At 42.5% G+C, this 16,513-nt stretch overlaps 1 protein-coding gene across 2 annotated transcripts in view; it reads right to left on the bottom strand.

The window, feature by feature from the left end:
* Positions 1 to 1,658: 1,658 nt before the first annotated feature.
* The window catches only part of CDK8 (cyclin dependent kinase 8), a 422,329-nt gene continuing 407,474 nt past the window's right edge, over positions 1,659 to 16,513 (bottom strand). The window contains exons 10-13 of one of the 2 annotated variants that reach the window (XM_030200323.1): positions 13,687 to 13,784; positions 11,249 to 11,327; positions 9,133 to 9,288; positions 1,659 to 2,967 (exon numbers count right to left, since the gene is read on the bottom strand). In XM_030200323.1, the coding sequence (XP_030056183.1) occupies positions 2,842 to 2,967; positions 9,133 to 9,288; positions 11,249 to 11,327; positions 13,687 to 13,784 (459 nt within the window). In that variant the 3' untranslated portion in view covers positions 1,659 to 2,841. Of the gene's footprint in view, positions 2,968 to 9,132; positions 9,292 to 11,248; positions 11,328 to 13,686; positions 13,785 to 16,513 lie in introns of both variants that reach the window. The other variant, XM_030200322.1, reaches the window with a different exon arrangement.

Here is a 16,513-nt window from a genome sequence, read left to right as displayed (position 1 = left end):
AAAAAACTGCATTTTATTTAATATTTTTTTAAAGATTGAAACGTGCCTGCTTTGCGAAATGTACTTTTTTGTTTTAGTTTTGTATTTTGCAGAGTACAGGAGAGAAAACATTTCTGTTTCTCTCTTACCAATATTGCCCTGCATGTAGAGTCTGGCTTTCTTGGGTGGAGGGGAGGGGGGGTGTCTCCATTTCAGTTTTTGTCTGAATGGTTCCCTATATATATATATATATATATATATATATATATATATATATATATATATATATATATATGACTCAAACTACACCAGTGCCAATCAATATTGATCTCTCTTAATTTACCTTAATCACATTATCATATTGATCATAATATCTTATCCTGCTCTCACTTATATGTTATGTATTATTTATTTATTTACCCTAATTTACCTGATATTTTTTGCACCTTAATTGAACTTCTTATTCTGTTAATGGTGATCACCATTGTGACATAATGTAAGCCACATTGAGCCTGCAGATAGGTGGGATAATGTGGGATACAAATGCACCAAATAAATAAATAAATATACTGGCTTCATAGTCAGTGTTCTATACGTGTGTGTGTGTGTTTTGAATAACTATAATAGATATGTATAAGATGTATGTATGCAAATGAATATGCTAATGTGCCATTCCCCCCCCCCCCCCCCTTGCAGACAAGGAAAACTATATGGAAAAGCCCACAATTCCTCAGTCATTGCCTTCTCCACTTTCACAGTCATCACAAGGAACATTATTGTCTTCAATTGCTACAGGAGAAAAAGCTTCCCAAAGCATGGGAATCTGTGTAGTACCAGAAATCTTTCTGATAGGGGTCAGACAAAGGCTCACAAGTTAGGTAGATGATCAGAAAAAGACTGAGGAGGCGGTCTTTACTGATCAGCAGAAGAATCAGGAACATGTAATAGAGGCAACTCACAACTTGCATAATTCCATTTAATTAAAAATTGTTGCTTTGTTTCTTTCACATAACTGAACTGGAAATAAATGGAGCATAATGTGCTCAAGTGCTATTTCCAAATTTAATACTAATTGGGGGAGCTCAGATCAACATAATTAAATGTTTGCTTCTAAACAGTAGCTCATCAACATCCAGTTCCTGAAATTTTCAACAACATAGAGCTGGGAACCAGTGGCGTAGGAAGGGGGGGGGGGGGGGGGCGGAAGGGGGGGGCGGGAGGGGCGGTCCGCCCCGGGTGCACGTGCTGGGGGGGTGTCGGCCCCACTGGTTCCCTGCTCCCTCTGCCCCGGAACAGGTTACTTCCTGTTCCGGGGCAGAGAGAGCAGGGAACCAGCGGAGCCGACGCAGCTCCGAGCGACGTGCACTCAGGGCACCCGTCCCCCGCAAGTAAGAATGCGCCGCGGAGGGGGGGTGCGCCGCGGCGACCCACCCCGGGTGTCAGCCGGCCTTGCTACGGCACTGCTGGGAACCTTAAAGGATAGACTAAATTAATTTTTACTTGAATTGTTTATAATTGTTAATATGGCAAAAAAAAGCACAGCCAACACCTTTTCTAATAGTTGATGCACTACAATTATTGTCAAAAATATCTTTGTCATTGTTTTGCTATCAAGGAATAAAGGCCACAGTCTCTTATTTAGGTTTATGAAAAATAAATTTATTACATAACACCTGGTTTTTAAACAATGCTTTCTTTTATTATTCAGAATACTTGCGTCATTCATGTAAAATAGTTTGATACAGTACGTTACAGTATGTTACAGTTTCTCCATGGAAATTCTAAGGCTCTCCTAAATTTTATCTTCTGCTGCAGTAAAGGCTCCCCTACAGCAGCATGTGAATATTTTTTTTTCAAAATTTAAAACAAAAAATTAACTGAGAAAATTTAAATCCACTACACCAAAGCCAGATCTCAAAAAATCATGACAAAATCTCTGAACGGATGCTGCTGCTCGGGCAGGAAGTAGCACTCATGCTTTCTAATCCCAAAGCATGCTCACAGATCAGCAACACCAACAGGAAAATGAAAACACTGTCTATGACAATCAGCTTAACTTTGTCTGTCGCAGCAAACAGACTTATACAAACAACAACAAACTTATTTTACTATCAATTAGCAGCTTTAACACCAGTCAAGTCATAGATTTAAAAAAAAAAAAAAAAAAAAAGACTGAAAGAAAAGATTTTTTTATATGTTGGAAATCAATCTTTGGGAGGTTTGTTATGTTCTAGAAAAAAAAATGCAACGTCTTATTAACATTTGAACAAAAACTGATTCTTCTGGTGCTATTATGTTGGTCAAACACCGATGTGTATAATGAACCCACAAAAAAATTACTATAAAATAAATGAGTACTAAAATTATCACCATTTAGGCCATGGTTATATTGTTCTTTTTATGTTTACTTTTTTGACACATTAACGTATATGCTTCAAGTACCAGTTAAAGGATTTTGCTTACTATTGGTCAGATAATGTCGTTAATATTGAGAGAAGTCACCACATACAATAGTAAGAATGTTTGCCCTTAGCATATTTCACAGCTTCAATTGCTACAGACTGTCACTAAAAAAAAAGAAAAAATGCATTAGTCAGTCTGAACATGTCAAGTAAACTATGGAAGTAGCATATCCACAACACAAACTGTGCTAGTACTTTCTTTTCAAGTTTAAGCCCAAAACCATGTCTACTGTGGGAGTCACTATTCCATTCTGTGAAAGGCGGTGGAACTTGGCTGTTGGACATGCTGACGGTGTAGTTTACAGTACATTCGTGTGGCCCAGGCTAGGCTCCAGGCAGGCAGCTGCATGGTCAGTCCTGCAGCTTTAGCAACAGTGCATTGACATTATACATGTGCAGCTCAGTATCGATGGGACTGATGGGAGTATTGTGGAGGCTGTTGGGAGGTAGTTGAATATCCCATACTGCTCTGTGGCTGCGATGTGCTTGGTCCAGGGTTGGGATAGGCAGCATGTGGATTGGAACGCTGGAAAGAATGGAGTGAAAAAAAAACAACCCTGTAATCTGATTTCTACAAAGAACAAGCTCAGAGAGTTAAAATAGCCACATATGTGATATGTTTATACAGTATATTTGTATCAGATAAAATCTAATAACACATCCTTTTTACACTGAAATCAACTGAAAACATAAGTAATGCCACACTGGGAAAAGACCAAGGGGTCCATCGAGCCCAGCATCTGTCCACGACAGCGGCCAATCCAGGTCAAGGGCACCTGGCAAGCTTCCCAACGTACAAACATTCTATACATGTTATTCCTGGAACTGTGGATTTTTCCCAAGTCCATTTAGTAGCGGTTTATGGACTTGTCCTTTAGGAAACTGTCTAACTCCTTTTTAAACTCTGCCAAGCTAACCGCCTTCACCACGCTCTCCGGCAATGAATTCCAGAGTTTAATTACGCGTTGGGTGAAGAAAAATTTTCTCCGATTTGTTTTAAATTTACTACACTGTAGTTTCATCGCATGCCCCCTAGTCCTAGTATTTAGGATAATTACAAGCCTCCCTACAGCCCCACGGTTTACCTAACTAGTTGGGTTTAAGCTGGCAGAGGAAGAGGATGTGACCTGATGCTGCAGCAGTTCACTTCCTCCTCCTGTTGCGTGATCTCTGTGGGGGAGGGAAAGAGACCTGCTGATGCTGAGTGTGCCATGAGGAGGGGGGAACGGGACAGAGCAAAGGTGAGTGTGCGCCAAGGGGAGGAGGCAGAGCAAGATGACAGTGTGCCATGGAGATGGTGGGAGGAGGGGGACAGAGCAAGGTGAGAGTCTACCAAGGGGAGGGGGGGAGCCGAGCAAGAGACCAAGGTGAAATTTTGCCCTGTGCCTCGGGGAGGGGCAGCGAAAGCTGAGTGTGTGCCATGGTGATGAGATGGGGGCAGAGAAAACAGTGTGCCACTGGTGTGGGGAGAGATCAAGCTTGAGGGTGTGCCATAGAGAGAGTGGGGGAGAGATACAATGATAGCTGAGGAGAGGAGGAACAAGAATGAGAGGTGGGGGTGTGTGTCTGGGGGAATATTGCATTTAAGAGAAAACTTTGAGGCACACAAAATTAGGGGTCTTGTTGGGAGTTAGAGGAAGGGGGAACTGAAGTCCAAGTGAAAGGAAATAGGGAAGTCAGAGCCTGAGGAGGGAAAAGGCAGGAGGGAATTTCAGGCCTTAGGATAGGGTAATTCTTTGTAAAAACACTACAAATAATTAATGCAGAATTTAAAAAAAATTGTGCAGAATTCCTCCAGGAACAAAGTTATGTTTACTGTCTAAGTATCCCTTTATAAGAGGCTTCCCCAGCCCCAACAGTGACATTCACGCTCCTGCTATCAATGCCACTTTCCCAGATCAGCAGTATTAATGTTGAAAACAATGTGAAAGCATAGGACAATGGGCTAGCTCTGCCGTTCATGCTTCTCAGATTCACAATGTTTACATCAGAGGGGGGCATAACCGGTAGAGCTAGTGGTAGTGCAAGCAGAAAAATGGACTCACACGGCTTCACATTGTGGGAAGAGAACAAGACAGTGAGCAGGAGGAAGGGAGGAAGAGAGAAAGGGGTTATACTGGATGTGGTGGGTGGACAAGAAAGAGAAGTGGAAGAATGCTGGAGGAGAGAGCGAGAGGCGGGTAATACTGGAGGAGAGTGTGTGTATGAGAGAGAGAGAGAGAGAGAGAGAGATGGGGTAATGCTGGATGGGGCAGAAGAGATGGGGTAATGCTGGATGGGGAGGAGAGAGAGGTAGGGGCATGCTGAAGGAAGAAAATAGATAGAGATAGGGTAGTGCAGGATGGAGAAGAAGAGAATTAGAGACAGGGAAATACTGAATGGGGAAGAAGAGAGGCAGACCGGGTAATGCTGAATGAAAGAGAAGAGACACAGAGAAAGAAAGATAGATAATGCTGAAATGGGAAGAGAGATAGATATGGGGCAATGCTGATTGGCGTGGGAGGGGGAGAGAGGGGGGAAAAGGAGGTGGCAGAGAGAGACACAGATTGAGAAGAGATGTTGAATGCCAGGGGGAGAGAGAAAAGAGAGGCTGTATATTAGCGGGAGAGAGAGGATATGTTGGATGGCAAGGAGAGAGATGGAAGAGTAAATGAAAAACTGGGAGATAAGAGGAAGAAAGTCCAGGGTGAGGGAAAGATACAGAAAGTTGTAGATAGTGAAAAAAGGGAGCTTAAAGAATGATGATAAGAATAAATGAAATCCGAGTGGACAGAAAGGCAGAAAAATAGAAGCGGGAATCGAAAGTCCTGGGTGAGGGAAAGATATAAAAAGTTGTAAATAGTGGGAAAAAAAGGAGATTAAAGAATGATAGTAAGAATGAATGAAATCCAAGTGGACAGACAGTTGTGTCTAAACTGGCAGAGGAGGAGGAAGTGACCCAATGTACACTGGCTCATTTCCTCCTCCTCCTGCTGCATGATCTCTGCAGGGGAAGGGGAGAAACATTGAGGACAGTCCCATAGGCGGAACTTTCATGAAAAAAACAGAATAAAGATGCATTAAGGAGACAGGAAGAGAGATAACAAAGACACAGCTGCAAGACAAATGAAAAATCTAGAGTAGAAAACAGGAGGCTGGTAAGGACAGATGAAACAGGAGGAAAAAAGCAAATACAATTAAAAAAGCTTTTTGAGAAGAACAAAAACTGTAATGAGAAAGGATGAGGATAAAAGAAAAGCAAGCAAGCAAACAGAAGTGAAACAGAAAAAGAACAAAATTTCAATAAAGCAAAGGTACTTACCTGTAGCCGGTATTTTCCAAGGACAGCACGCCTTATATTCTCACAAATGGGTAATGCAGGCCGCGTTGCCCGGTCCAGATCTTATGACAAGCATAACAGATCTTATGGCAAGCATAAGAGTAGCTTTGTGGAGCGGGAGATATGCTCCACCGCGCATGCGCGAGCACTTTCCTGCCTGCCGCACGAACATGGTCACCTCAGTTGAGTATAACAGCAAAAATGGAAATTGTGAGAATATAAAGCCTGCTGTACTCTGAGAATATCTGCTACAGGTAAGTATCTTCGCTTTCTCCAAGGACAAGCAGGCCTATCTATTCTCACAAGTGGGGGTGGGGGGGTGGGTGGGATCCCTGGCATCCAGGTTTACCAAAAAGAATGAAAGTTGGTCAAGTGGGCCTTGCAATGGCAAGGACATACGTCAGATTAACCTGAAACTATATACAATCTGAATGAGAGTGCAGCCTGGAACAGAATAAAATGGGTCTAGGAGGGTGGAGCTGGATTCTAGACCCCAAACAGATTCTGCAACACTGTCTGCCCGAACCGACTGTCACATTGTATATCCTGCTCAAGGCAGAAGTGTGATGTGAATGTGTGGACTGAAGACCACGTTGTAGCCTTGCAAATTTCTTCAATGGAGGCTGACCTCAAGTTGGCTACCGACACAGCCATGGCTCTGAAATTGTGAACAGTGACATGACACTCTAGGGCCAACCCAGCCTGGGCATAAGTGAAGGAAATGCAATCTGCTAGCCAATTAGAAATGATGTGTTTCTTGATGGTGACCCCCATCCTGTTGGGATCAAAAGAAATAAAAAGCTGGATAGACTGTCTGTGGGGCCTTGTCCACTCCATGTAGTAGGCCAATGCTCTCTTGCAATCTAAGGTGTGCAAAGTGCTTTCACCAGGATGGGCATGAGGTTGAGGAAAGAATGTTGGCAAGATAATCGACTGGTTCAGATGGAACGCTGACACCACTTTCGGCAGGAACTTAAGGTGTGTGTGGAGGATTATTCTGTTGTGATGAAACTTAGTATAAGGTGCATCCACCACTAAGGCCTGAAGTTCACTGGCCCTATGAGCTGAAGTAAAAGCCACCAAGAAAATGACTTTCCAGGTCAAGAACTTCAGATAGCAGGAATTCAGTGGCTCAAACGGATCTTTCATTAGCTGTATGACAATGACATTGAGGCCCCATGACACAGGCAGAGGTTTGACAGGGGGCTTTGACAAAAGCAAACCTCATGAAGCAAACAACTAGAGGCTGTCCAGAGATGAGCTTACCCTCTACACGGGCAAACAAGGGGATCTAGGGCCTTGCTCTCACACCAGACAGAAAACCTCTTCTATTTGAAATTATAGCACCTCTTAATGGAGTCTTTCCTGGAAGCCAGCAAGACCTGGGAGATACCCTCTGAAAGATCCAAGGAAGTGAATTCTAGGTTCTCATCATCCAAGCTGTGAGAGCCAGAGACTGGAGGTTGGGATGTAGAAGAGACCCCTCATTCTGCATGACGAGGGTCAGAAAACACTCCAATCTTCATGGTTCTTTGGAGGATAACTCCAGAAGTAGTGGGAACCATATCAGCTGCTGCCAGTATGGTGTGATCAGAATCATGGTTCCGCGGTCTTGCTCAAGTTTCAACAAAGTTTTCCCCACTAGAAGAATTGGAGGATATGCATACAGAAGACCTGTACCCCAATTGAGGAGAAAGGCACCTCCTGTTAGTCTGTCGTGGGCCTGAACCCTAGAACAGAACTGAGAGACCTTGTGGTTGATGTGAGTGGCAAAGAGATCCACCAAGGGAGTGCCCACGCTTGGAAGATCTTGTGGGCAATGCCCATATTGAGAGACCACTCATGTGGTTGCATTACCAGTGTCAGAGGTGCATAGCAGGCTAAGGGCCAGGTGAGGCCACAAAGGGAAGAAGGGTAAGCGCAAGCATCCGTGGTGCTGATGCACACTGTTGCCTAAGGCCATCAAGCAAGGTCCGGATGCGCTCATCGAGGGCAGACATTGGGGAAAGCTGGGGCTCCTGTTAGATACAGGTTGTAAGACTGTCAGGGTCGATACTGGAGTCAGCTGGTGGCTACTGGTAGAAGAGCTCATTAGTACCTCCTATATAGAGGGACAGCAATCCTTCCAGCACTGACGCTTCTCGGGTGCTGAATCCCTCAACGCCCTGGAGCTCCTGGCACCATGCGTCAAGGGGGATCGATGATGATGCTTCTTGACCTTAGCCCAAAGCTTGCTCCTTGGAGCCAAGGATGACGTTGAATCTTCATGTCGCCGTGGGGTCGGATCCGATGATGGACGATCCCGGGGGCTCTGCACAGCAGTAGGCCTTGAGGTTAGGTGGAGACCCACTCAATGCACTACTGCTCTCAGTGTCTGCAGGTCTAGCAGCAGCCATGCTTACTGATGCTCCCGATGCTGGTGCAATGTTCGACGTCGATGTCGACACCTTCGACCTCAATTCCGAAGCAGATAAATCAGACTTTGCTCCAAAAGGTTTCTTGCGTTGAGCCTCTCTGGAAAGTTGGGTCCTTTCTTCATATGAAGACAAAGCATGCAGTTTGCAGAGCTATGGCCGGGCTCTAAACACTGGAGACACCAAGAATGGGTCCAGAGATCATCCGATTGCACCGGGTACAGCACTTGAAGCCACTAGGAACTTTAGTGGATGTGGACGGCTAAATTAAAGGAAGTGATGTGCCTGAAAAAGGGGTGAAGGTCCCAAAAAAAAATTTAGGGTAAAACCCAGCCAAGGCCAAGACCCGAAAGCGGCCTTGTGATGAAGAAAAAATAAGAAAGCTTTACATTTGAGAAATAAAAACAAAGAAAATAAAGGGAAGGAAAAATTCTGTGAATGAAAGCAGCACTGGAAAGGCAAAGAAAATACACACCGAAAGGCTCAAAAGAAACTCTTGGACCGAGTGAAGTGTGGAGATAGTGAAAAAGTACACCCCTCTCCTCACAGTGGTAAAAAAGCAAAAAAGGAGACACCGTTTGTGCGGCGGGCGGGAAGGTACTTGCGCATGCTCGGTGGAGTGTGTCTTGCATTCCACAAAGCTCTTCTTAAGCTTGCCATAACATCCGGACCGGGCAACGCGGCCTGCATTACCCACATGTGAGAATGCAAATATACATTAAGATGGGTACAGAATATCTGAAACTATTCCACCAAGTTTCCACTCTTGACACAGGAAAACCAATGCCTTAACTAAGGGCCTGAGTCATCAGAACTTTTTCCACAGGCTCAGACTGTCAAAATACATAAAAGTGAGAGCTCGTATAGGGGGTCGTTTACTCAAAGTTAAAATTAACATGGTTTTATGCACAAAAACGTTTACATGATTACCCCCAAAAACTAACACAAGAAAAGTTACCTGATAGTCTGAGGTCATGATAAGTCCACCTGAGGTAGTGGTAGGAGGAACAACTCTTACTTTCTTCAGTGGGGGCCCCTGTGTGTGACTGTTATCTTGGTTTCCTGGATGGCCAGTCCCATTTGTATGGTTATTGCCTTGTTGCTGCTGCTGGTTCTTCTCAATTGTTTAAATAAAAGAGAAACAACAACTAAGAAGTAGCAATAAACCTCAAAATAAAAGCAAATTCCTACAACCAACAGAATAAAAACTGCATCATAAGAACCAATGGTACCAATATACCAATGGTACACAAAGCCCAGTATCCTGTATCCAATAGAGAGCTGCACGGGAGCGGGGATAGCAGGATTCCCTTACAGATCCCCTACATGTCTGCAGGGATCCTTCGGGGATGGATCCGGGTCCACAGGAATCCCGTGGGGATGGACCTAGATCCTGTGGGATCCCTGCGGAAGTGCCTTCCTTCCCTTCGAGCACAGGGTGCCCCTCCTGGAACATACCTCGAGGCAGCCTGGTGGTTTCTTTGGGGCAGGAAAGATCTCCACTCTTTCTTGCCCACTGCTGCAGCACTGATCCTCTTCTCTCTGCTCTTTTAAAATGGCTGCCAAGACTTCCATGGAAGTCTTGCAAGGCTGCAGCTGCAAGTCTTGGCAGCCATTTTAAAAAAACAGAGAGGAGAGGATCAGCGCCGCAGTACCGGGCAGGGAAGAGTGGGGATCTTTCCTGCCCCAAAGAAGCCATTACACCACCAGGTTGCCTCAAGCTATGTGCCAGGAGAGCACCAAGGGTTGGAGGGGAGGTGGATGGATAAGGTCGGGAAGGTAAAAGGGTGAGTCTCTTTTCCCTTCCTCACACTGCAGTCATTGCCTTACACTCAAAGCCAGCGAACCTATGAGCTGCTCGTTCTTTATTGTTGGTGGCATTTTTATTTAATCTCCCTTATATTTTCAAACATGCCAGCTTGTGCAGCATACAGATGTACACAGAGGAAGTATAATGACGGAATAACTTTTCACAAGTAGTAATTTGTTATAAATCGTAATCAGTGTGTTATTCGGAGGGGCTGGTTATAGGGACACCCTAGCATGTGTTATATTCGTGCAGAGATTTTGTTGTCCTGGAAAATGGTCACTAAAACAGACAACATGTTATGAGAACCAGGTGCTCACCATTCAGACTTTCTATCTACCTATTATGACATTATATCCCACATTAAACATGAATTAAGTTGAAACCTGGGAGCACTTTATTTTTTTTTTCTGTGCCTACATCTAAAGAAAAAGATGGCATATGGGAACTCGTTCCTTTTGCTTTGTGAATTGCAGTGGTATATTATAAAAATACACTTGTCTTTTTTATTACTACTTTTCCACAGAAAGGTATTGAATAATTAGAGATGGGCTTCATTCTTGCAGAAGTTTTGTCCAGCATCAGTCTAAATGTGCCAACACTTTCCAGTTCAGAACACTATAGCCACCAAGTTCATACAAAGATAATTATGTTCAGTAGAAAATAAATCTGTTGCCTCAGGACATTTGCTTTAAACTTTGTTTTAATTCATTTATCCAGTCCTTACATGTACATGGTTTTGCTTTTTAATCCAAAAGGTGAATCCTAAGGGTGGTTGAACAATTAGGTATAAACTGTTGTTTCTGACTTTGGAATCAGGGCTGCTTTCAGTCCTGTGCTGATCTGTACAGGTTAGAAAGCACTACCATGGAGTGCGATCAGGCATCCTGCAGTAGTTTTTGCATGCGCGCTCACTACTAACGCGCTAAAAATAGTTTACTTTTTAGCAAGGAGGCAGGTCTGGAGTAGAGAGTAGGCGTGTCCTGTGCTAATCGGTTAGCGCAGCTACATTGCTGCTTGCTAACCGATTAGCGCATAAGCCCGTACTGCCTAAAAAATTGGTGTCGGTAAGTGTTCACGTGGTAATGGGAAAATTAGCGCGTGGCCATTATTGTAGAAATAGAAAATTTTCCCAGCAGCACTAATAGTGACCCTGGTGTGTGGGAAAGACCCACACTGGGGATAGCGCAGGCCACTTTTTAGCGCTACTTAGTAAAAGGGCCCCTAACTGAATACATTCAAAAGGATATACAACTGCGATGCTTACTTTATCTCCCTTGTCATCTGGTTCTTCTTCTGTTAAGAATTCTCGTTTTGGATATGGTATCTGACAGCCTGCAAATACACTGCCAGACAAAATAATTGGTCAATTGGGGCAATGTCCCCTTACTTTTTTATGTTTGAACAGTTTTTTTTTGTTGAACACAAAAAGATAGAAACAAGCCAACAAGTCAAAAAGGTCCAATTTTAGAAATGAAAATAACCTCAAGTACCTCCCCCATCCATGAAATAGTGCAATTTGTAGTGCTATTAGCAAATCATCTTCTCTTCCCCAAAGTAGCCTCCCCCCCCCCCCCCCCGCTACTAATATATCATCAAGACATTGTGTTCTTATATCTCCCAATAATAATAGAAAATAACAGATGAAGTCCCAATTCTCATAACAGATGCAATTTGTTTAACACAAAACTTAAGCTCTAGGACATAGCATGTCAACATAATCCGACTTTCTCTGTTTAAAAGTGAAATTAGCACTGTGCAGTTCCATCAACATCATATTATGCAATTGTACCCTCCAAGTCCAAAATGAGAGTAAATCAGGTCCTACCCATTTTTGCGAGATACATTTTTAAAAAAAATAATGCATGCTTTGTGTACTAATAATCATTTACCTGCCTCTCTCAAACCAAATATTTCACTTTGGTCCAGAATTGCACCACTGGGGGGAACAGGGTATTTGTTGGCCCACCACTCTCATAAGGTAGCTAAAAAGCCTTTTCCAAAAAGCCAACATATAGGGGCAGCTCCACAAGGCATAAAAAAAAGGAAGCTTGTAGGCTTTAGCATTTGAGACAGGTAGGGGTAACCAAAAGACCTGCATGACTTACTTGCCATGAAATCCCCTTATCCTTTTAATCTCAATTCAAATATTCATTATTAGAAATTAGAGACATCATATAAACCACTATTGCACTAGCTGACATTTTGGGGGTAATTTTATAAAGTAATTTTGAGCATTATGTGGTTACATACATGTGCAAATGGCCTGTTATAAATTCTGGCTGGCATAAAAATGCACACGTTGACATGGTGTATACTTTGCCAGCAGGTGTGTACAGGGGTGGAGTTTTTAAGTACACATGTACATTATGTAAGTATGCAAGCAAATTAGCATATTTCATAATCTAAGCACCGACAGTCACACATGTTCTTGAGCAGGTTTAATAGTCCATGCCTGCAATATAGGCACAATTTCTGGCACTAATGTTGGTATGTTATAAAAGCATATATGTGCCTAAATGTCTTTATAAAATAACAACTAAATAGGTGCCTACTTGCATTCTTAAACAAGGCACTCTCTTATAAAATTACCCGCTTTTTATCCTTTTCACTTAGGCACTCTCTCAAGGAAAGCTTTCATAATCAAATAGCTGCTAACAAATTACATATTTAGACAGTAAAGTAAGAAGCAAAAAAATATAGAAAAGGCTGCTCCCATTTCATACATGAACAGATTACTGTATATACTTGAATATATGAGTATAAGCCAAGTAAAGAGTTTTCTCTTGAAAAAGGAGGGAAAATTTAACGTGAACATAAGCCGGGGGGGGGGGGGGGGGGGGGGTAATATTCAAGTATACCGGCAATCTTTCCTCCCTTGTAGTGTCCTGAATTTCTCCCTTTCCCCCTTGGTGTACAACACTTTTGCCTTCTTACCACTCCCTCCTTCTAGTGGCTGCCAAATATCTCCCTTTCTTACTGCCACCGCCCCTCCCCCCCCCCCCCCCACGTGACTGGCATTTTTATCTTGCTGCCCCCTCCCATCCCAAAATGAACAGCATTGCTTACTGCTCTCTCCTGGCTTTTGCTGCCATCACTAACAAGAAAATGGGGCTTTGAGCATCTGTGCATGCTCAAGACCTCCTGGTTCCTGCCCTCTCAGACAGGGTAGAAGCTGGGAGGTCCTGAGCATGCACAGATACTCAAGGCCCATGTCCATGTCAGCGACAGCAGCAGAAACCAGGAGGGAGCGTTAACAGAAAATGTAATTTGATATGACTATAAGCCAAGACCCCAATTTATGGGCTTTTTTTGAAGGCCCAAAAATCTGGGCTTATAGTCGAGTATATATGGTAATAGTTTAATGGCATTTTGGTTATAACAACTAAGTTTTTATACATGAAAGGCTAAAGTTGGATTTCTCAAACCTGTCCGGCAGAACTCCACAGTCAATCAGGTGTTCAGGATTTCTACAATGAAAATGCAATGAGATAAATCTGCATTCACTGCAGACCCAACATATGCAAATTCATCTCATGCATATTCATTGTGGATATTCTGGAAACCTGAGTGGCTATGGGGACCAAAGACAAGTATGGGAAGTCCTGTGTTAAAACATTTCCCTCAGTACTCCAATAGGCAGGACAAGGAAAAGGGAGGACTGGGACAAGCTCTCAAAAGATGGGATAGGAAACATGCACTTACTCTGAAGTGGGAAGTGGGTCTTCTAAGAAATAGGGATCCTGCATAGCCTGCTCTGAGGTAATTCTCTTTATTGGGTCCATTGTGAGCAATTTCTGAAGCTTTCAACAAAGAAAAATATCAAACAATGGTTACTATATAGAATAATAGCAAACATATAACACCTTTTCCTAATACGAAAAATATTTTGATGTATTATTTATAAGAGGCAAAACTGCCAAAGTCTCCTAAAATATTAACACATCTTTTGCTTGGCTCTGTTCTTGCCTCTGCCACAATTTTCTATAACTTACTTAGATAACAAGCTATGTACTCTAAAATGACCACATCTCATTTTTCCACTGTCTAAGCTGGCCATTCCATAGCCATTATAGGTGTTGCTGTGTTAACTATCATTACAACCATGACAGTTAACATTGAAACACCTTAATTCACTTAGACTCTATGGAGCTTATTTTCGAAGCATATGGATGTCTCAAAATGCCCAAATGGACATCCATGTGCTTGAGGCATTCAAATCCTGATTTTGCAAAGGCAGAAAAAGGATGTCCAACACTGCGGTATATCCAAATAGCAAGGAGGTATGTTATGGGCATGTTTGGGGTGGGACTAGGGAGGGCACAAAATCAGTACATCCAACAGTGATTACTGAATGGGAAGAAACGTACAAGCCTAAAAAGAAGGGCATCCTAAGTTAGATCTGTTTCAGTCACGTCTAGGGTACAAAAAGGTGCTTGACTGAGCAGCTGACCACTGGAGGGATTAAAGTGTGACACCTCCTTAATCCCTCAGTGGTTGCTGCCCCCCTCCCTCTTCCTTGAAAGTGAAACTGAAAAGGGGACACCAGGCTCTATGACAACTTCAGGTATTATTGGAACTCCTAGCAAAGCAGGAAGCAAGTCTGAGCAGTAGCCTAGTGGTTAGTGTAGTGGACTTTATACCAAGGGACTCAGGTTCAAATCCCACTTTATCCTTCTTTTTTTTTTTTATATTGTGAGCCCTCCAGAGACAGAAAAATACCTACTGTACCTATATATATAAGCCACCTGCAAGCCTGAAAGCTACTGGAGTGGTGTGTCAGGGACAGTAGGTATTTTTTCAGTCCCTGGATGGCTCACTATTACAAAATAAAAGAGTTAAAGTGGGATTTGAACCTGAGTCCCTTGGGTTAAAGTCCATGGCACTAACCACTAGACTATTTCTCTGCTCTGACAGGACATCTGTGTGACCATTCTTCTAAGAATGCTGCCAGACAGACGTCCTTGTTCCTTTTTAGCCATTCATATATTGGATGTTCATGCTGGATGTCCTTAGTATACAGGCAACCATTTCATGTATTTTTGATCAGGAAATCCTGACATATTTTCTGTTGGAAACTACATGCAAGATGGATGTCATGAGCTGGATGTCTCCATTTTGACTTGGATGTCATTTTGAAAATTCTCCTCTATTTGTTGGAAACACTGATAGTGGAAAACTTTTCAAAAGCTTTAAATTTTAATTTCCCTCATGTAGTGAACAATTAAAGAGAAAGGGAAATATTAATGCTACTACTGCTTTAACAGCTGATAAGGACTTGATTTAATAAAATGGAACCTGTGGTAAAACATATTACAGCATGGTTTGATTTGATTTATTCATTTGATTACCGCATTTACACCCAAAGGCACCAAAGTGGTTTACAATGTGCAATTATTAAACATATATAAAACATCTCAAAATACAGGATTTTTATCAATTTACCATGTGCAATACAGAAATAACAAGTCTCTTCCATGCAGTTAGCCAAATGAACATAAACCAAGTTTTCACAGCCTTACAAAATTGCAAATAGTTTACCCTGTACCTGACATCCTCAGGCAACTGATTCCACAAAACAGAAGTAACAAAATGCTTGTTTCATGGTAGTAGTCAGCTTAAGGAGGAAGTTCCAATAAAGTTAAATGTGAAGATTGCAGTTTCCTAGATGGAACATATTTGTTGATCAGGGTAAAGCACTTATTATTCTTCAAGATCTGGTAACACTAGGATTCCATTGCAGCAATCAAGTGAAATGATAAACAAGCTTAGCTAGTGTAGGAAGTAGGTAAGAGAGTGCTGCTGTGCTTAGGCACTGTTTTGTGATAATTCATGTTTGCTTGTATTTCAGTGTGAAAATGAGCACAAGTAAAGCTTTACAGAAGAAAGGGCATCCTAATCAGCAACAGCCTCTTACCCCAAGTATAACCAAGAGGAAACAGGTTCAGCAAAGAAATACCTTTAGACAGTGCTTTTTTTGTAGAAAAAAAGGTGTCTGTACTCATTATGGGCAGGGTCACCACACATGACTCCACCCCTATTGTAGCCACGCCCGCATTAGTCACACCCCTTATACCAGCCATGGTGCATATAAACAGACATCATTGAAAATATTATACTAGTATATGAGAAAAAAAGAACGTGATTTTTTTTCATTATAATTTCTGTAAGCTGTTAGAGCTCCAGTATACCCAGTGCAAAATAAGACAACAGATGTAAATTCTCAAATTGGACATATTCCAGACACTAAAATGAAAATAAAATTATTTTTTCTACCTTTGTTGTTTGGTGAATGTTTTTCTGATCATGCTGGCCCAGTATCCGATTCTTCTGTTATCTGTCCTCTTAACTCTGTTTCCAGGGCTTTCTTTCCATTTATTTCTTTACTTTCCACCTTTCTTCTTTATTTCTTGCCCTACATCCGTAAGTAAAAGCTGGGTCCTCCGCAGACTTGACTGTCCAGTGGATCCAGCTTCTGCCTATTTTCTTCATCCATGTGCAGTTTTTCTCCTCTCTTCCTTTTCCCTCATCT

The sequence above is a fragment of the Microcaecilia unicolor genome, chromosome 4 (assembly GCF_901765095.1).
Source record: "Microcaecilia unicolor chromosome 4, aMicUni1.1, whole genome shotgun sequence".
Classification (NCBI taxonomy): domain Eukaryota; kingdom Metazoa; phylum Chordata; class Amphibia; order Gymnophiona; family Siphonopidae; genus Microcaecilia; species Microcaecilia unicolor.
This window is presented reverse-complemented; position numbering and strand designations above follow the sequence as displayed.